The sequence below is a fragment of the Melanotaenia boesemani genome, chromosome 7 (genome assembly GCF_017639745.1).
Source record: "Melanotaenia boesemani isolate fMelBoe1 chromosome 7, fMelBoe1.pri, whole genome shotgun sequence".
Taxonomy (NCBI): Eukaryota; Metazoa; Chordata; class Actinopteri; order Atheriniformes; family Melanotaeniidae; genus Melanotaenia; species Melanotaenia boesemani.
The window spans coordinates 8,802,475-8,824,315 of record NC_055688.1 but is presented as its reverse complement, the minus strand read 5'-3'; the positions used below and the strand labels follow the sequence as shown (position 1 = coordinate 8,824,315).

The following is a 21,841-nucleotide window of genomic DNA, read 5'->3' as shown; positions in this document are numbered from 1 at the left end:
AAAGGAAGGAGCCAAAATTTAATTAATTGAACATATGATATTGTACTCCTACTTTGGCTCCTGGGCCCATATAAGATGAGGTCTTGGTGGCATTTAGGTGGAATAAAGTGTGAATGTATATGTTTTTGTTATTTTCTGTTTCATAATAAGTGATACGTGTTACATTTGCAGAGAATAAGTGTGTGGATGAAAGCAGTGTAAAGAAAATATGTCAATCTGACAACTGTTTCCTTTCAGGTTAGAACCTGGTGGAGTCCACTGGCTGAAGCCAGGTCTGGAGAAGTGTAAGTGTGCTTTTAATTTGACATACTTTCAACTTTCCTCAATCTAAAATCTAATGAGTCATCATGAAAGTGTAAATATTAAACAGATGACAGATTCATTTTGTGTTTTCTTCTCTCCTTAGATTCCTGTAGACTCACACTTGACACAAACACAATAAACAGATTCCTCAAACTGTCTGACAACAACAGGAAGGTTTCATATGTGGAAGAGGCTCAGGTACATGCAGACAATCCAGAGAGGTTTGACAAGTGTCATCAGCTGCTGAGTAGAAATGCCCTCACTGATCGCTGTTACTGGGAAGTCGAGTGGAGAGGAGATGTCACTATAGCAGTGAGTTACAGAAGAATCCGAAGGAGAGGAGACATCGATAATTGTGTGTTTGGAAGGAACACTCACTCCTGGAGTCTGGGCTGCACTGATGACGGTTACTCTGCCTTTCACAACAACAACAAAACCTCCATCTTTGTCCCCTCTTCGTCCTCCGGCTACACCCGTAACCGAGTGGCAGTGTATGTGGACTACGCTGCTGGAACTCTGTCCTTCTACACAGTCTCCTCTGGTACAGGGATCCACCTCCACACCTTCCATACCACGTTCACAGAAGCTGTTTATCCCGGGTTTGGTGTCTGGTATCACAGTGCTGGCTCTTATGTGCGACTGTGTCCTGTGTCCAGAGAAAGTGGTGTTATTGTGCACAGCTAATGTCATGTTGTGTCAACTCATCTCTTGCTAGTTGTAAATTCAGCATGTAAACCTGACATGGATAACTTTTGTATAATGAACTACATGATAAATGGTTCTAAATGTTCCTCCTCTTTTCTTTGAACGTCTGTCATGTTTGGAGGATTGGCCTTGGGCTGTAAAGATATGTGATTTTTGCTCCATATTTATCGTGGTCAATAGCAATAATTGTTGCTATAGTAAAAGAAAATAATGTATATTTTTGAAGACTAACTTACTTTTAGTCTTTTTAGCAGTTTGTCTCATATTTTCTATCAATATAAATCTAAATATTGATAAATAAAAATATTATCTACAAAAATGAAATTTTTATCTGATAAGATTACTATTTTGATGTGTATGTTATTAACGCAATATTAGTGTTTCATTCTTTGTTTTATCATAAGTTCATTAGTTTCAGCTGCAATCATATTCTTTATCATACATTTTCCCTTTATTTTGTTTATTATTATTTATATTTGAGTATTTTCCATGTAAAAATGTAAACGTTTCTCATGTTTCTGCAGAAGCATCACACTCAGCAGTTCTAATTAACAAAGATGTTTATAATGAAGTTTGTGTCCTACTTATTTGTGACAGAAAACTTAATAAAGATTCTGATTTAAACACTGCCAGACATTAAAAACAGTTAGAGGTCCTTTAAGCTTTTTCTGACATTTCTTTAGACCTGACTGCGTTTAAGACGGCAGTGATCTTTACTGTTAGATTTGTCTGATCTGATCCAAGAATCTGTGGCAACAGGCACAAAGGTCCACAAAGTATTTCAGGAATTAAACACTATGAAACAAAACTTACTTATAGTGAAACTTACTTATATATTTATATATAAAATGATATATAAGAAATATAATATATTACTTATATAAGGTGAGAACTGAAAATGAGTTAAAGCCATCAGACAAAAGCATCCTCGAAAAGTTATATCTTTCCATCTTTCCATACCCCTTATTATGCAAATTATCCAAATTTTAGCATGAATTTCCTGTTGTTAGCAGACAGGAGTGGTGGTCTCTCTCTCTCTCTCTCTCTCTCTCTCTCTCTCTCTATATATATATATATATATACATATATAAAAATATAAAAAAAATATAAAAAGACATTGAGCCTCAAATAAAAAGTGAGATGATTGGGAACTCCCATTTTGCAGTAATAAGGGAAATACCCTAGTTGTTTACCTACTTCAGTAGAATACTAAAAGGCTTTTAAAAGATATGAAAAACGGTGGAATATTTTATATAAGCTTCTGATGACCACCAAGAGGCAGAATATTTATGAGACAAGAGTAAGCTTTTTACAGAACAGACTCGACACAAGACGGAAGTGAAACTGACTCACTTTGTCATGTGAAAAGAGAGGAAGTGGACAAAATCTTGCATGAGGCATAGAAAATCATGATGGAAACTTATAAATAATGCTTTATTATATTTATGTCTCTTTAATGAGTTTACTCAAGTCTAGATTAAACATGTAAACGAATATTTTATTTAAGACTTCTAAAATCATTTGGTGCTGATGAACGTTATTAAATCTGTTTTAATCTTTTAAACATGATCAAAACTGTACCACTTTTGATTTGAATTTTAAGTGCAGCCTACAGGAAGTGCTGTTTGTAATGACTTAAAGTCGCCACTGGAGGGCAGTAGAGTCTGTTTACTTTTTCCATGTGCTGTTCAGTTAGTGTATACCCTGCGATAAATTGGTCCGAGGACAAAAAAGGAGGCAATCCCTCCCTCTAAAACCAGAGCTCAGAGGTGAGAAAAACATCTGTAATTGTTCATGACTTTACCCCACACACCATCATTAATCACACTGAAAGCTGAAGCCAAGCTCTTATGAAAGTTGGTTCTGTTTTAGGCCTAACATATTTTCCATCTTTCAGAAGCAGGAATAAACTAACTTAATTTTCCTTTGTACCATTTTTACTTCAGGATCTATCAGATATCGTAATCTGCTGGAACTTTATCCAGATGTGTGAGTTGAAAGTCCACAAATTAACTTTCCCGAGTTAAAACCACAATATAGAACTTTAGCAGATTTTTTTCAGTAAAGCTCCCCTATGGACTGTTAATTTGGCATCCATCTATCCTGTACCCGTACTTAGCTTTTCCCAGCCATTAAAAAGTTTTATTTCAGCTCTTGTGTTATCTCTTGTTCTGTCCCTTTCTCTCCTTCTTTTCTTCTTATCCTCTGATAGTGTCCTCTTGCATTTTTTTGCTGAATCAGCCACAGCATGTTCAAATGGCTGGTGTGTTAATATCCACTTGCTTGCCCGTGATGCTGCAGCTCAACTCAGCTGAGTTAGTTAAAGACTAGTTAAAAGTACACGACCAAATCTTTACAGGTGTTTGGGAAATCAGTTTTCCCTGTGCAAAAGCATTCTGTTATGCCTGTGTTAAACACCCTAGACAGCAACAGAAATGACTAGAAATAGAATAGAAATGTGTGTGTGGGAGTACATCAAAAGAAGTTAGTTTTTAAAGCTGTCTTTCTATAAAACACACCAGAGGAGGGATGGGAGCATGTTGGTTAGCTGTGAAATTAACTCACCCCTACTCTACCCATTCAATTCTGATTGTGTGTTATGTAGTTATTCAGAGTTTTTCCATATTCAAACTAACAAAGGTTGAGTAGTAAAGACCCCTTTACCACTTTTTGACTGAAACACGCAGATTTGCACTTTCAGAAGGGGCACAAACGTGTTCCCCCGATGTCAGATTCCCTAAAAAAAAAAAAGCTGCAGGTTAGTGCTAAAAGGAGCATGTGATCGACTAATAACAGCAGCTGCATTGTGTGTGAGAACATGTTCTCTCCACCAGATTCCTGTAAACTCACACAGCAACACAGTAAACAGATATATCAAACTGTCTGGAGATAACAAGAAGGTAGCATATGAAGCGGAGGTTCAGGCATATCCCAATCACACAGATAGATCTGAGTTCTGTTGTCCACAGCTGCTGTGTACAGATCATGTGACTGGTCATGGATACTGGGAGGTCGAGTAGAATGGATCTCAGCCAGTTATGGTGAATCAAGAGGGGAAACATGAATAACTGTTTGGATGGAATGATCAGTTCTGGAGTCGGATCTGCTCTGATGATGGGCACAATGACCCAACACCCATCTCCTCCTCTACCTGTTAGAAAGGAAACAGGTCAATGCAGTGTTTGCCATATCTCATCACAGTAGGGGTCATCTGAAACACAAAGATGGACAGTATATAAAGCTGGTAATGAAATAATAACCATGAATTTATTCTTTATTTACCTTTCTGTTATTGAATCAGGTTTGAACTTACCATGAGTTTTTATGTATCAAGTTACTTTTGATGTCAAACTTTCTGACATGTTTGGGACGACTTTCATCGTCTTAATGACTGTTTGTGTTGCAGTTGTTTATGGGAAAAGATGTGATACTGACAATATTTCATCCCAGTGTGTCTTCCCCCTGTGCTACCATCTGTTTATCACCATTTTCAAGATCTCAGTTTGTAGAAGAAAGAACAGTTTTAACATCAAGCAAACAAAACAAAAAAAAAAAAACATGACAATATTTTTTAAAGCTGTGGAATTTTAAAGAATACTATATATCAACAAAATGCTGTTTTAGACGTTTTATTCCATGTTAGTCCATTAGGTCAGCATAACAACCTGACCAATACAGGTCTTGGCAAAGCACAGTTGGTTTATCCTGGACTGACACCACAAACAACCGTTTTATTTCATTAAATGAAAACATATAAATTAAAAATTTTCTTCTAGACTGAAATGACTGATTGTCCTCCCACAACCACCATAAAACTCTTATTTGAACTTCATCTGACTGCAGAATATCATGAAGTAAATTTAAAACCTGTTGCACCGTTTGTGCAGTGGCAAACCGGAGAGGGATGTCTGTAGAACTGCTGATCCACAGAAACAGAGCAAACAGACTTGTTCTTGGCCTGTTTACTCTTCTGTAGATTAATTACTATGAGGCCCACACTTAGAGTTCATGAGCTGTCAACACATTTGCTCTAACACTGTCACCTTGTGGTTCTGAATGATTATGACAGCTTCCGCACTTTGTGGACGAAAGGCTCGACTAAATTTAGGATTTTGTTTAATTTCAGCTAATGTGTTGTTTGTATAGATGATACTTGAACAATTAATTATTTGTAATTGAAAAGCGATGTTTTAGTTTCTCTTAGTCTGTAACAAATAACTGATATTGCATCCTCCTGCTGCATTGTCATCTTAGTTATAGTTAAACTTAACCACTTGTCTGAGCATTAATTATGAATTATTGAATGACATAAAATGCCAAAATTGTGCGTGTAGATGTACTTTAGTTTGTCCCTCTTGACCTCTGTCTTGGGATGCCCCCTAAACTCAGTGAAACTGATGTGAGATGGATGCTAACCAAGTTAGCATCATTAACTGACAAGCTGCTGCAACCTAAATGTATGCAGGAGCGTTATCGAAGTCCCTGTCTTATTTAAGCTCTCAGACATTATAATTAACTCTGCTTCCATCACAAATAAGACTTAGATTAGAGTTAATGGTGCAATGACTTTCATTGGTCATGTGTTGTTTTTTTTTTTTTGTTTTTGTTTTTTTTTGGTTTCCGTTTCAAAATGAATGAAAGTGAGCAACTCTAAGTGGAACAGAACTGTTTCCAACCAACACTGTTGCCTAATTTTACAACACAAATCTAAATCTAATCTGGAAAATATACACATAGTTAGATTAGGCAGCAGTTAAAACAAATAAATGTCCTTGTAAGGCTACATATCCAGCTTTGCTCTGTGGAACAGAGGATTTCACCCTGCTAACATAAACAATTAAGTTGAGGCTTAATGCTTTTCTTAATTTTAACATTCGGCTGAGACCTAAAACAGGATTGTTTTGCATTTGGTGTCGAAACTCCTTTTGTAATATATTTGCAATATATATTGTGAGCTGATTTGTAGTCATTAAAAACTTTCCTCATTTTCAGAAACAAAATCTATAAATCAGTTTAATTTGAGGCTTTAAGCAAAATGGTGGGAATATAATTACATCTGTTTACAGAGATACAGAGCTGTAGAAAAATACTTAGAGAAAACACATATAGACTAAAGTCTGTTGTTGGTAGTTTCAGTTTTTCTGTTCAGTGAACTGAGCAGCTAATCCCTCTCTCCACTACTTCGGTGCTTTCTGTCATTCAAATCTCTTAAACAAGAAAACTATTTTGGTCTTTGGAAATTACAAACAGCCCAAACACACTAATCTGCCGGCGAGTCTTTCATTCAGGATTAACAAGACTGTAAAAGAGCAAATCACCGCTGGTAACTCACCCGTTACAAAAACCTGCAGCAGAGCAGCGAAGCAGGAGGAAATTACTGACCACAGTTGACTGACTAAACTGGACACAGTGAATATATGGAAATATAAAGAATGTGGACAAAACTGCACCTCAGCTAGCTTCAGAAAATAAAAATGAATCCAAACAAGTTTATGGTAGATTAAAGTTGTTTACATGTAATGTAAACTGTAAACAATTCAGTTAACAGGAGTTAAAATAATACTATACATATTAGTAACAGGCATCAGAAACCCTTTTATCCATGCCAGCATGTAAAAGATTTGATCAGTGTAGTATATATATATATATATATATATATATATATATATGTACAGTTTTAATATATACACCTTGCTTGTACCGTGTTGGACATGGTGCATTATCCTGTTGGAAGTAGCCATCAGAAAATGTTACACTGGTCATTAATGGGTGAACATGATCAGCAACAACTCTCAGGTAGGCTGCACCATCTTTAATTGGTACTAAGGGGGCCCAAAGTGTGCCAAGATGATATCACCCACACGAGGGTAGGCAACTACGGGCCTCAAGTGCCCAGTCCTGCAAGTTTTAGATGTTTCTCTGTTTTAAAACTTGAATCAAATTAATGAGTCACTGAGCAGAACTTGATAATCTGTTTCGTTCATTTAGCTTTAATCAGATGTTTTATAGCAGGGAAAAGATCTAAAACCTTCAGTCTGCCCATTCTCTGAGCTCTGACACCAAAAAGACATTTTAGTCCAGAAAACTGCTGCTCGCTGGACATTTTCTTCAGACCATTCTCTGTAAATCAGAGATGGCTGTGTGAGAAAACCTCAGTAGATCAGCAGAAAATACTCATTCCATGTTTAAACTCACTTACATCCCCTTCTTCCTCATCCTGATGCTCAGTTTGAACTTCAGCAAGTCGTCTTGCTCATGTCTACATGACTAAAAACACTGAGTTACTGTAATGTGTTTGGCTAATTAGATATTTGTGTTAACTATTAAACTGCTGGACCTTAAGTGGAGTGTATATCAGCTATATTTAGCCTATCCAGCAGCTACCGCTCTGTGTGCCATTTAGTTGGAAACATAACAGTTTTTCTTTTCTAAGTAAAACAACTTTGATGACACAAAACTGATTTTGCATAAGAAAAGAGGCGCAAACATTTCCAAAACAACACCAGTGTAAAACCAGTGCTTAATGGTTAGCGTGTGCTTACAGCAGAGCTTTTACTTTAGGAGAAAAACACAAATGAATTTAAGACCCATTTAAATTAACACTTAAACCACAGAAATACAAGTAAGGAGAACAGAACAAACAACAGGTAGATTTTTGTAAACCTTTTCACTGTTTTTATTAGTGTAATGCATTTAATTTCCAAAAAGAATGATTCCGTTCCGTTGATGATACAGTTTACAGTGACTGGGCTCCACAGAGTTTATGACATGCAGTTGAGAAAAGAAAAACATAGAGAATAAAAACTCATATTTTACATTCTTAACCTCTGAACCCTGAACTTATTTTCACCCTGAATTATAAAAAAGACCTTCTTGAATCAATTAAAGCAAAGTAAAAATCCATTTCCGTTAATATCTCTTCCTAATAATCATGAATTATTTCTCCATTTCCTTTGTATAATCCTGCCTCTCCACATGAAGTCCCATTCAAACTTTTGAACATTGCCAATTGTGTTGGTGGGCAAATATTTCTATTTTTCACCTCTGACTTTTTCCTTCTGATAATGGGTGGACGGTAAAAAAATAAATCAGAGGGAGTCGCAGATGTCATAACAGCTGTCGGTGTAACATGTTGGCGTGTTCTAGTGCAAATGCCATAAAGACTGGAATGTATTCATAGTTCTTCACCGCAGTAAACAAGAGGTCCCCATAAATTTCAGCTTCCGGTACAGCATCAGTAAATGTGCTGATTACATTTATTTTCATTTCTAGATTCAATGGCAGGATTCAGCAGGGCAGTATGAGGAAAAATGTTACAAACAAGACGAATGTTATGACATCTTTCATTAGAGTTCATCATCGTTCAGAGTCAAATTGCAAATAAAGCAAACAAAGTAGAATCTTTGCTATTGGATGACAGATGAACTGTGGTTTTCAGTGGCAGTTTCTGGGCTCCTGACAACAGAAGATGCTTTGATAATCCACTTTTTCTTGTTTTAGTTTCCTCTAATATCATACCATTGAGATATATTTATGATCTCAGATGTTTCAGAGGATTTGATGCAACTCTTTCATGTCTTTGAGGCCTTTTCAAGATCTACAGTTTCAGTTTTTATCTATTTCACTCATCCACATCTGCTGCTGTTATTAAACATACAGTTGTGATTTCCTATTTATTTCTAAGCACCTACTCACAATAAAAACTTGCTTATACAGTATTGTCTATCAAACTGAGGATTCATCTAAACTGTGAAACCACAAGGGCTCTTTAACACATCGCTCCACAGACAGTTTTTTGTTTTTTCACACTGAAGTATCTCATGCAAGCATGGATGAATTAAAACGCCACATAACTCCAGGATGAGCACAGATGTGACAGATGAGATATAGTACCACTATCCTCACACACAGATGAGATGGTATTAGCCCTTTTCAAAGGCAGTGCACAAGCTGTGATGCCTCGAGATGAGTCCCGCTGAGAGACTGTTACATACAGAGGATGTATGGCTGTAGTTTCCACAAAGGGCCCAAGATATAAGCCTATCCAGGATCAACATCCCCCTTTTTTTAACCCCCAGGGAAGGAAACAAGGTTTGTTTCAGCTTATTCCGTGTGTGGTAAGTAAAGGTGGCCTGGACTTGGGAGCATGAGAAATTATGAGAATTTCCCTGTGAGGATTAAAAACAGTCTAGATTTCTGCACAAGCTGTATATACTCCTACATTTTGTTTCACATATGGTACTGAGCAATGCAACAGCAATGAAATAAATCTCTGCAGGTCTTTGCAGACATGAGAATATGCATGAAATAATTTACATTGGATTAAATTAAATAAAACCTATTACTACACCTAATATATATATTTAAAGAATCTATTTTGAATTGTATGTCCCCCATATTCTCTTTTTCCTTCTAATAGTTGATTCAAATACATCACAGGGGTAATTTCATAAGGCCAAGATCACAGCGGACAGTTTCTCATTCTGCTGGGACGAGTTAGTTTGATGGATGACTGACTGAGTCAAATGTTTTCTTATCTAGCAAATTAGGTTGGCACACATTGACAGAACGTACTGGCCAAACTTCACACCCAAAGCAAAGGTTCTGCAAAGGCGACAGACAATTGTACAAGCTATGGTGTTTGATTGTGCCGGTTCAGGAAACAAAATAGCATCTTTTCTCTGTACTGATATTAAGCTAAAAGGACACTGTTGAGTTCTAGCATGTGTTGAGACACCTCCACACAGAAGAGAACACAGACTTTTTATTTATTTTACTTTTTGTTGTAAATGCTGTAGCATGGCAGCTTCCGGTTCACAAGGTCTTTGTCTCTTTTTTTTGCACATGCCTGTATTGCACTAAAAGCAAGGTCAAATTCTTTGTGAAGTTTTTATATGTTTTCTACTTTATAAATATCTCATTTGTATGAAAATTAAAAAAATGTCTTTTTATACAGTACACTGGTTTTGCAGGATTTCTAAGTGCTCTGCAATAAGCCTTGCCAATAACTGTAAGCCTTGTTGCAGTTTAACCAAATATCTTGATACTGTTAAGTTTACAATATTTGTTTGGCTGGAACTTGTAGAAATTTGGCAATAAATCAATAAAATTGATCCGCATGATTACAGCATACAGAGAATCTAGAACTGGAAGCGACGAAAATCAACCATCAATCACCAAAGTTTTAAAGGAGAAAAATTACTAATCTTTTTCTCTGCTTGAGGACATATATTTGGCTATTTTAAGTGATTACCAACTTAAAACCTCAAAAGTCTAAACTGCAACCTAACGTTACATCACATTACCAGCTTACTTACCCCACCCTGCTCTCATAATAAGGCCTTGTCATATCATGTTGCTTGATAATAGCATGAAATTTTTGAGTTTAGTGTAGCATTTCACACTATGTATGCGATATATTACATAAAATATTAATATTGAAATTGTGTCAGTTTTTAAAAAAAAATTGCTCTCAGCACTCGCACATGAGCTTGACATCTCTGCAGAAGAAACTACAGAATGTGATCATGACCTTATGCTTCACCACGCCTCAACACTTCGCAAACCCATCACAGAGCTCATCTTTCTGGATCCGTTGCACAGATTCTGTTGCCTGGAGTCTCGTTCAGAAACGGGAATTCATCAAATTTTTACTTTGTTTTAGTTTTTTGACATTTGTCAAGTGTTCTTGTCTCTAACAAACATGTGCATGCTCAACATTTTAAAAGGAATGTATTAAGTTTTTGTTTAAAAACATGGCACAACTAGGAGGCCGCCTCCGCTTCTGCCTGTGCACGTAAGAGTTCAAAGACACATGTACATCATATAAACCAGGACTATATGATTCAACAACATGGTTTCACGTCACAGACATGTAGAAAGACACGCACATAGAAACACACACACTTACAGTACACACAGAGTACACTGAGACAGTCATAACAATGGCTTCTTTTTTTTCACATACATTTTCTTAGTGTATACATTAGTATACATGTTTAAGATAGAAGAATGGTGAAGATTACAAACAGATTTGCAAACATCTTTTTTCTATTTTTACAGAAAACAAACAGACAATTAACTTTGAACGCTGAAATATTCTGTTTTTTATAGTTTTAAGTAATTATTGCAATCTAAACAATATGGCTTTGTCTAGTGAAAAGTCCTATCTGAAAGAGAAAACAATGTGTTTTATAGTGTGAATGACAACTTCATCATTTGTCTTACTAATCCCTAAAGTTATTCTTAGTTACAAACTCATGGAACAATGCATTAATCAAACACTGTTGCATAACTAACCACTAAATTAGCCACCAAGTCTTTTAGGAATCACCAACATGCTTTATTTTATTAATAAATGTCCATATATCAATTTACTTCCACTAAATAAAGATTTATTTTTTATTTAAAGTACATCTATTTAGATACTATGTGACAAATCACTATGGTATTTTTGTTGGATTAAGAGATGCAGGATGCAGAGTATATTCAGCTCTTTAGGCAGTGAGATGCAACAACTCACAGTCCAGTTTCCTCAGTCTATAGTTCCAGTATCTATGATCAGGTGGGATACTTTTGTAATGGATTGGTCTCAGTTTCAGTTTAGCGGTGCTCTTTGGGATGCATGCACACGCTGAATGGACTGTTTCCCCTGCAGGTACATTTTCATAACCGATTGTGGCATGCAAACTGATGCTGAAAAAAGAAATAGTAAGGTCTCACCAGTATTTCTTTGGTCTTGATGTCGATGAGCTTTAGTTGTGATAAATGTGTTCATTAACAGATGAGGGGAAAGTTTAGCTCTGCTCAGAATTTCAGCTGCATTAAAACAATCTGGCAAAATGTTAGAAATAAAGTAAAGAAAAAAAAAAAACACCCATTGCCTTGTATTTGCATTGATGTGTAAGTGAGAAAATGAAAAAATGATGAATAAATAAGTGATTAATCAAGGGCTTAATGAACTTGACAGGGTAAGATAACATAAATACCTATGACCCCCAGTTTCCCATTGGTCAGTGTGTTGATTGTCTATGGGAATCAGATAATAATAAGTAAGTTTAACCTGTCCTTTAATTCTGTAAATATGATTCAAACAAGATAGAAAGAAATCTGTCTACTATACATATATATATATATATATATATATATATATATATATATATATATATATTCACATAAGATCTGAACATGTTCAAAACAGCTTTCATGTTATTAACATGATGGCAGTCTCAGGAACTGACAAAGAATTAGCAGCTATCATAAACTTGTGGCCTTGCAGGTTAATTCTGTATTTTTTAAATATCTTTGTTGACTTTTAGGGAATTTTCCAGGATTTTCAGAAGCTGTGTTTTTTAAAAAAAGAAAAGGTCTTGGAAAACCCAGAGTATCATCCATCCATCCTGAAAAACATTGTTTCAAAAGTGTCTTACGTTTTATCTTCGGATGTCTGCATGCTACTTAAAATTAAACCCTCATTTACAATTCCTCTACTAGAGGACATGGTATGAAGGCACATATGCTAAAAACCCAAATGATCTATTATCTATTTTTTCAATTAGAAACACCTCTACCAGGCTCATAAAAGTATAAAACACTTATCACAATGAAAAAAAACAAAAACAAAAACATGCTCTATCTACTGGAAAACATGGCGGCAGAGCGGAACCACAGAAGTAGTCCATTGTCCTCCACAGGAACACCAGTCAACATGTCTGACCTGGATGAGTGTAAAATGAATCTTTAAAAGACAAAACTGATACCAACTGTTAGAAATGTGCTAATCGCCAGTTGAAAGATATTGTGGCAAATAAAAGGAGGAAGAATGACGCAACCGTCAAGGATTAGAAAAGAAGAAATTAAAGGATCTCTACGAAGGCAGTGTGTAGCCTCTAACAGCTTGACAAGATCCCACCCCCCCCCTCCCTTTTTCATGTTGCCTCAATAACTTTTACAATCTACAATCAGACCCTTCCTACTTAAGAATACCCAGAATTATTCCCCCAGTCCCTCCTGACTCACCCTCCAGTCCCCAACAGCCCCAGTCCCTTTGCCCTGCAGCCTGGCCCAGGCCAGACCGGACCCTGAACTTAGGGTTCATTTCATCCGATTTCTTTTTCGATTTACTTCTTGAACATGTCCTGTAGGGGTCCAGGCAGAAACTTGAGGACAGTGTCGAGGATGCTTTCTTCATCCTCTTCGTCGTCTTCTCCACAGCCCCTCGGGATCGCTTTCTTCGGGCGTGTGAGTGACCCCTCGCAGGCCTGCTCCATAGCAGCTTTTTCCTCCGCCTCTTTCTCCTCCTTCTTCTTCAGCCCATACTGGACGAAGGGAGGACAGAAAGGTTATGTACAGAGGAAAACATGAGAGGAAATTAAATGCCAAATGTTACAAACTGCATAGCCGTAGATACAAATTAAAATCAAACAAAACCACTTAACACAAAAACAACAATGCAGAATATAAGACAACTGTAGGGCAGCACATTTATATAAAAAAAAATAAATAAAATGAGAAAAAGATAAAAAAATTAAGAAAAATGGTTACCAATACAAAATAAAGCTGCCTTTTAACACACAATAACAGTTAAATATTTATTGTAAATCAAATTAATGAATGTAATAAAATGACATTTGTATGAAAATGAAGGTTGGCAATTTCAGGATATATTTGTTAAAATGTAAAAAGTCAGCAGGATAAATTTCAAAGCTTTCGGATCATTTGGAGGCAGTAAAGGGAACTCTGACTGATGCTACAATGGATTATAGTTGTCAAGGTGAGAATAAACAAGAGCATGCTAAACTCTTTGTAAGTTAGAAAGAAATAAACTGGAAAAAAGGCCTGAACAACTAACTTGACATGATTATCAAAACTAAAGGTTAAAATAAAATATTATCCAGCAGAGTGGGTGATATTATCTGAAATATTTTCAAGACAACAGTAGAAATGACTAAATCTGGGGGACCAAACTAGAATGACCCCTAACTTGTCATCACTGAGTTTATACACATTTGGACATCCTGTAGGGAGACAGTTCTGTCCCGTTTCTCCCCACACTTCCTAGTTTTCGCTCAGCTTCTCCTCCCTCTCTACCTGCAGCTGCGTCGACAAGACTGAAGCACACCGGTCCTTCATCACCTTCATCATCGGTACAAATAAAAGCCTGGTTTCTCTACCCGCCACTCACCAGTCTGTTGTCAAATCCTAGAGTTCCTGTTACTGGAATCCTGCCTTGGACTTGAGCACTTTTGGTCAATAGACTTATCTTTGATTCTTTGAACCCTTTTCAACTTGAGACCTTCCTTAAAAAATGACACATCCAGGATGCCAGAAAAAATAACGGATACTCACAAGGCTGCTGGGATATGCAGGTTTAAATACCATGTACATCTGCATGAAGTAATTCTTTGGATGTTGGGAAGATGCACACAGTTGTATAAAGATATAAATACAATTCAGGGCCATTTTGCACGTATAAAAGAATTGAGATGTTCTGTCAGTACAAGTCAAACTCAAGAAGAAGGCAGTGAAGTTCAGTCTCTAATTATATCATTGTCACCAAATTCACACTTTTGGTAATAAATCACCCTTTAAAAAGGCATTTTAAGACCTAACTAAAAGCATCCTCCTCACACCTGAAGGCTTATCTGAAACACACGGCAGGATTGTCAGGATTTTTTTTTTTTTAGAACTAAAATAGAAATACTCGACAAACATTTTCCTTTTGAATCTTTTCTTTTAGTGTTTCTTTAAAATAATCTTTTGATGATTAAAAAAAAGATCTTTTATAAGATGAATACACTCTGAATGAGTTAAGGAAGGAAATACGTTGAGTTAATTTCACTTTGTATTTCTACTTCAGGCTGTCAACAGCAGAGCTGATGAGATTGAGCTATTTTTGATACAGTCCCCAAAAATCTGATGAGGCACACTTTAGGTTTTAGTTTCAGATCATTTAAGAACAACTACTGATAACTGGAGCCGTCAAGCAAAAAAAAAAAAAAAAAAAAACAAACCTTTAATGAGCACGTTCTAAAAATAAGTCTGTCTTAAAAGTCTGAGATTTTCAGTCAGATCGGCTTTTGTTTAAACAAATTTTAACCCTTTAAGACCTGTGCCTATATTTTTAGTCACCTGCTGAGATATTGCATACCCATAGTAAAATGATTATGTCTCTGCAACAACAAAGTCTATTTGAATAAAAAACAAAAAACACAACACGGTAATAAACTAAAAAGAAAATAAATATAAATATAATAAGCCACAGTGCAATGATGAGAATGTGCAGTGATGTGCATGCACGTGCACACAATATGTGTATGACTGTGTTTTTTAGCAGAAGGTAGGACACTGGCCAGAGTCCTGTACTACAGGGTAGATTTCACAGTCCTGAGGGAAGAAGTTCCTCCTGAGTTCGCTTCTGTGTTCTCCTTAACAAGCCTTAGGCGCCGGCCAGTGTGCAGCCACTTGAACAGACCATTGCTAGGATAATGATGGTTTCTCATGATCCTGTTGAATCTGTCTGTTGTTCTCCTCATGAAGATGTCCTGGAGGGTGGGGAGTGTTGTACCCATGGTACGTTCTGCTGATCTCAGCACCCTCTGCAGGGCCCTCCGGTCATGGCCAGTACTGTTCCCGTACCACTGGGTGATGTTACCAGTCAGAACACTCTCCACCACTCCAGTTTAGAAGATCCTGATGATTTTCAGAGAGAGACTCTGAACTTCCTCTGCCTCGTCTTCTTCACCTGGCTCTCTATGTGCAGAGTCTGGGACAGATCCTCAGTGATGTGCACACCCAGGTACTTAAAGCTGCTCGCCCTCTCCACTAGAGTCCCATTAATCCTCAGAGGGGTTAGCTCCTCTGCTGTCTCCTCCCAAAGTCAACAACCATCTCCTTCATTTTGTCTACATGTAGCACTCCCCCCTGAGTTCTGTTTGATAGGAAGTCCAGGATCCAGGTGTGGCGAGCGGGGGAAAAGCGGAATAAAAGAAATTAAAACTATTCTAAACCTGACAACGCCAACTGGAGAATTTCACTCCAATAATAGGACACGCAGGTCCGATGCACCAAGACAACAAAATGTGATTTACCTTAACAATAAGTTTATTAACAATAACTGATAAAACAGTTAAAAGAATTCGACCACCTGGTACCAGGGGATGGAGAACAGTGAGGTAAACAGCGAACAACCTGACAAATGGACCAAAATTAATCTAACACAATTCAAACTAAACCACAGCAAACCAACAAAATAAAGTCACACAAAAGTCCATCAAGCCGGCTGTACAGCGGGACCAATGAGCTCAATCTCGCCCTTAGTCACCAGAGGTAGATGGGGTCCGAACGTGCACCCCCCTGGACCCACGGCTGGCGAACCAGACGTATTGCTGGGTTTCCGGGAGAGAAGGCACGGAACTGGCGGTTCCTAAAAGCAGTAATTAAGATGCATAAAACTCATGGTGAGTAAAACCCAAATCCAGACAAGACAGCAGCGCAGCCAGGAGCACTGCAGGGGGGGGACGACACGCTGCAGCGCACAGTCAACCTCTAGGCCTAAAGAAGAACAAGTATGTTAATTTATTGTTCAAAATAGATCAGGAAGTTACAGTTAGGAGTCTTACCAGGTGACAAGCTCCCCCTCACGCAGGGAGGAAGGAGACACAGCCAGATGATAACGTCCAGGGCTCAGACCAAAATCAGCTCACTTAAGCTGAACATAAGACGCAGATCAACCCAGCCACAGCCAACAGACCACAACACTGCAGGGAGATTGAGCAGGTGTAACACCCAGAGACCGACACACCCCAATCACTCAGACAAGAAATGACACTTACGATCCAGAGTAGGGTCCAAGGCAACACCAGCCAAACCAAGCGCTGACACACAGCCAAATGAGTGAAGGCATCCTGAAGAGCAGAAACCTGCTCTCATATAAGAGGGCTGCATGCTCAACCCAGCAATCACCACAACAGGCCACACCTGTCGCAGCAAAGCGGAGGAGGGAAGGTAAACACTCCAGTGAGTGAGAGAGGTGACAACCTATCTTGCCACACAGGCAAACAGGGTTGAGTTCAGCCCAGCTGAGCAGCTTGGACTGGAGCATGGTGGGGACTACAGTACAGTGTTGAAGGCTGAACTAAAGTCAGTGAACAGCATCTGCACATATTCCCCTGTGCTCTTGTCCAGGTGGGAGATGGCGTCATCCATGGATCTGTTTTTCTCGTATGCGAACTGAAGTGGGTCCGGAGACTCAGGGAGGGAGGCACAGATGTGCCCCCTGACCAGTCTCTCAAAGTACTTCATGAGCCCCGAGGTGAAGGCCATGGGACAGTAGTCATTAAGGCTGGCTGGAGAGGCATTCTTTGGCACAGGAATGATGGTGGCTCTTTTAAAGAAGACAGGAACCACAGACTGCCTCAGAAAAAGGTTTAATCCCATCGTGAAGACAGGAGCTAGCAGGTCAGCACAGGACTTAAGCTCCCAACCAGGAATGCCCTCAGGTCCTGTTGCCTTTCTGCAGCTCATTCTCCTCAGTGTTCTCTTCACGTCATGTTCGGTCAGGGTGAGTGAAAGTACCGCTGCAGTACGGCTGCAGCAGCTAGCATGCTAACACCTACAGAGCTAGTGCCTCAAACCATGTGTAAAAAGTATCCCTCAGCCAAAGCATCATCTGCACTCACTAGAGCGGGGGCTCTGTTACTGTAGCCCGTTATAGTTTGCAGTCCCTGCCACAGGCGCTAGGAGTCGTGATGGTGGAAAAACTTTGACTCTGTACCTCCATCTGGATGACATATTCATGTTTTGGCATCTTTTATAACCTTGTTTAGCGGCACACAGTTTAAACACTAAAGTTTGGAGTAAAAAGTAGCTGATGAGGAAATATGATCTCAGTTATGAACATTTTAGAGATGAGGAAATGTTGGCACTGTTTTTGAAGCTAGCAGTTGCAGAGGCTGTCAACAGAAGATGTGAAAGTTTAAAGTAGTAATTCTTCCACCAGTATTCCTGCATCTGTATCCAAGTTGAAATTGTGCTGTCAAAGCTTCATTCTTGTATTAATGTGTAATTTATGCAAAGTCTATGTTGCTGCTTTTTAAACCTTTAAGTTCCTCACAAAAAAGGGTAATACAGGTTGTGAACCGCTTTATAAACAGGCTTATATAAAATTTGCCTTAAATCTAATGCCTCTGAGAACCAAACAAGTACACTGAACTAATTATAACATTATAATTATAACATTATAATTACTGCATATGAGGCTTGCTCTGCAGAAAGTTTTCCATTCTGTTAAAGGGAGTTCTTCTTCTCCAGTGTTGCTGCATGATGAAGAAAAGAGCTGATGCAAACTGGTTTCCAGCTAGGCAAAAAAAATTTAATGAATTGGCCTATTTGAACACAGTTATAATAAACTGGCCAAATGTGGATTATACATTTGATTAAATTGGATTAATGCTGTTTTACTTGTTTTATGTAATGACTTTGTTGGTCACACATCCCTTTTCTTTTCTCTGTTTTGTAATGTCATTAAATTATACTTTTACTCTCTAAATTTCAACATTTTTGTCCAGTAACTTTGATGAGTGTCTTATTTAGGACTGACCTAACAAAAGGCAAGGCAAGGCAAGGCAAGGCAAATTTATTTGTATAGCACATTTCATGTACAAGACAATTCAAAGTGCTTTACATAAAACATAAAAACATTACAGCAAGGTGCAGGGAAAGAAAAAATAAAGAAAGAAAAACAAAGATTAAAAAAGATAAAACTGATTACATAAAAACAGCAGGAAAAAGCTCAGATAACAAAATAAAGTTAGGATTTCAGCGTAAAAGAACCAAATGCAGATCTGGATTTCGAAATAAAAACTAGTGAAATGCAGCAGAGAACAGGTGGGTCTTCAACCTTGATTTATATAAACTAAGTGTTTCAGCTGATCTGAGGCTTTCTGGGAGTTTGTTCCAGACATGTGGAGCATAGAAGCTGAATGCAGCTTCTCCATGTCTGTTTCTGACTCTGGGAACTGATAAGAAACTGGAACCAGATGACCTGAGGGTTCTGGTAGGTTCATACTGGGTCAAGAGGTCACTGATGTATGTTGGTCCTAAACCATTCAGAGCTTTATAGACCAGCAGCAGAACCTTAGAGTCTATTCTCTGACGAACAGGCAGCCAGTGTAAAGACCTCAGAGCTGGACTGATGTGGTCCACTCTCTTAGTCTTAGTGAGGACTCGAGCAGCAGAGTTCTGAATAAGCTGCAGGTGTCTAATTGATTTTTTAGGTAGACCTGTGAAGACACTGTTACAATAATCAAGCCGACTAAAGATGAACGCATGGACTAGTTTTTCCAGGTCCTGCTGGAAAAGCATACATCAAACTTAATGATGAGCCCCTACTGAACTCAGAAGTCAAGCTTTTCAAGTTCCCAGGAGGTAAATGCAACTATTTATTGGCATTCACTGGTTTGTGTTAAAGAGTCACAGATACACGCTACAACTTCTGAACATATTACTCAAGTCATAATAACTTCCAAATTACATATTTAGATAAGCTAGCCTAATGAAGAACAAACCCTACTGCTTTTCCAATTTGGAAATTTGAATTTATTTCTCTACGATCAATCATTAAGTGTTTCCTCACCTTGTCCCTGATTGTCTGCCGTACTTTTTCCCTCTCTGCTTCCATACGGGCATGTTTGGCCTTCCTCTCCTCCTCCTGCTGCCTCAGTGCCTCCTGTCGCTCTTCCTCCTTCTTGGCAGCATCCGGGTCCTTCTCCTCCTCCCCACCTAGCATCTTACCCATGTCTTTGGTGGCCCCTGGATAGGAATCAAAGCAACATTTCTGGTTAACAGGAGCTCGATAACTTATTCTTTATTAATACTGCTGAGCCAAAACAGGCAAGAGTTAAAGTCTTTTTTGTCAAAAATTGGCTTTAATCAAAAAAAAATGTTTCACTGAAAAGGATTTATTAAAATTGCTGCTGACATGTACCTTGACACCTAGATCTGTCTTTAAAACTCATGTTTGTAGAGGATTAAGTGCTCGGCTAAATGACGATCCTAAAGGTGTCCTAAAAACAAGAAGGAAGAACAGCCAGCTGGAAAAGTTTCAAAGAAATAACGGAGACAGAGGAAGACTCATTCTTCCATCCGGTGTCAGCCATCTGTCAGCCCTACGTCTACCTCCACCTTCAGGTAATACACTTCTACTGAGCTATAAGTTTACACTTCCCCTAACAGCATGCGGAGGGTAAGTCAAAACACCCATTGAAAAGTCATTTTTAGCATAACATTAAAATAATCAGTTAATTAGAGATCAAAAAGGAAATTTTAAAGCAGAAACACATGTCAAAACTCCACGGGAAGTTTGGAAAAGGTAAAAATAAAGTCTCTAACAAGCTGGAAAATAATTAGAAATCCACGGTTATCCTCATTTTCTTCAATATGTATAATATTTCAATGTGTATCATGAGGGCAGACGATTTGTATCTAGTGTAGGCTGATGGGAGGGTTTAGGATGAATGAAACTTCTGCAACATTTCCCGTTCCACTTCCTTTCCGTCTGCTTTTCAAGCAAACTCACATCTTCATCTGTGACAGAGCAGCTTTCCAGATGTCAAAGTGGCTCCTGCATGCTGTTGTCAGATCAATAGTAAATACATGGCCACCCGAGAGTGTAAGAATTATGGATTGTCCAGCAGAGAGAGAGAGAAAAAACCTAATCTGAGTATTGATCTTCCTCTCAGGTGCTGCTGAGAGGAAGATCCTGGCTGGTGGCCTGGTTTTCCAGCAAATGTCTTTATTAAGCCAAAACAAAAACACGGGCTGAATATTTTTCACTGGTGATCATTCAAGAAAAGGCAAGGATATAACCAGTACACAGATTCATTTCTGCATGCCATGGTTAGCGTGATGCTCGGATGCAAGCTTGTTAAACTTATGTATTAAATGCACCCCGGTGCTGGAAAGTGGTACCAGAAATCTGATTTTGAAAAAAAAAAGAAAGAAATGGAGACTTAATTTGTTTATAATTAGGGAAATTTCTCTAAAGGACCAGTGGATCCCTTATCACCCAGAGTAAATCTCTCTCATGTCACCTTAATACCATTTTTATTTCTATTTGTACATTGTCTGGCTGTTTTCGTTCCTAATAAAAAAGTCAATCAGATACTAAAAAAAAAAAAAAAAAAGCATCACTAGCAGGTTAAAGGATGAAACATCAGTCAGTCATGATCAGTCTACTAAACTTTAACCATGTAGATCAACAACCACCGAAAGCCCGTCAATGAAAATGAACCAATGTTCTGGTCCTATATGAAAATGAGACTAAGACACAATACTGGGTGTGATATCAGCCCATAGAGCTACAGGGCAGCTCCACAAAGTACAATAAACATTCAGGGATTTTCGTTGCATTTGCAGCACATGTAGGAACATCAAAGGGACGTGGTGGCCAACCAGAGTGTAATCTATCCATTTATTTTCTCCAATCATTCACCCATTGTCCTCGACTCTACTGTCAGTCCATTTTTTTCTGTTTTTGGAGGTTAATGTTAAAAACTGTTTATGTATTTTGAATTAATTAAATTTTATTGAATTATTTATTCATTTATTTTTTAAAACATTTAAACAATTATAGGTTATAAGCTACTAAATATCCAGGCGTGAATGAGGAATTAAGTTTTACTCGTTTTTGTAAATAGTTTTTAATTGAACAGGTAGTACTGATTTAATGGTAATTTCTTAATTTTACTGTTTATTATGTTTTGTTGTTGACTACTAGTGTGATGATGTTGTGGGTCAAACTATACAACATATTGTATTTATTCATCTTTTTTAT

At 37.9% G+C, this 21,841-nt stretch overlaps 3 protein-coding genes across 7 annotated transcripts in view; 1 reads left to right on the top strand and 2 right to left on the bottom strand.

The window, feature by feature from the left end:
* The window catches only part of slc25a48 (solute carrier family 25 member 48), a 54,096-nt gene extending 52,460 nt beyond the window's left edge, over positions 1-1,636 (top strand). For both annotated transcript variants that reach the window (XM_041990162.1, XM_041990161.1), the window contains exons 18-19: positions 238-284; positions 407-1,636. In XM_041990162.1, coding sequence (XP_041846096.1) covers positions 238-284; positions 407-987 — 628 coding nt within the window. In that variant the 3' untranslated portion in view covers positions 988-1,636. The remainder of the gene's footprint in view (positions 1-237; positions 285-406) is intronic.
* The window catches only part of LOC121643020, a 28,219-nt gene extending 13,224 nt beyond the window's left edge, over positions 1-14,995 (bottom strand). The window contains exons 1-2 of one of the 2 annotated variants that reach the window (XM_041990175.1): positions 2,950-2,959; positions 2,202-2,204 (exon numbers count right to left, since the gene is read on the bottom strand). The gene's annotated coding sequence lies outside the window, so the exon portion shown is untranslated. Of the gene's footprint in view, positions 1-2,201; positions 2,205-2,949; positions 2,960-14,980 lie in introns of those variants that run through there. The other variant, XM_041990174.1, reaches the window with a different exon arrangement.
* LOC121643022 (complexin-2) overlaps positions 7,667-21,841 on the bottom strand; it is an 83,207-nt gene continuing 69,032 nt past the window's right edge. For all 3 annotated transcript variants that reach the window (XM_041990177.1, XM_041990179.1, XM_041990178.1), the window contains exons 3-4: positions 19,643-19,818; positions 7,667-13,325 (exon numbers count right to left, since the gene is read on the bottom strand). In XM_041990177.1, coding sequence (XP_041846111.1) covers positions 13,128-13,325; positions 19,643-19,818 — 374 coding nt within the window. In that variant the 3' untranslated portion in view covers positions 7,667-13,127. The remainder of the gene's footprint in view (positions 13,326-19,642; positions 19,819-21,841) is intronic.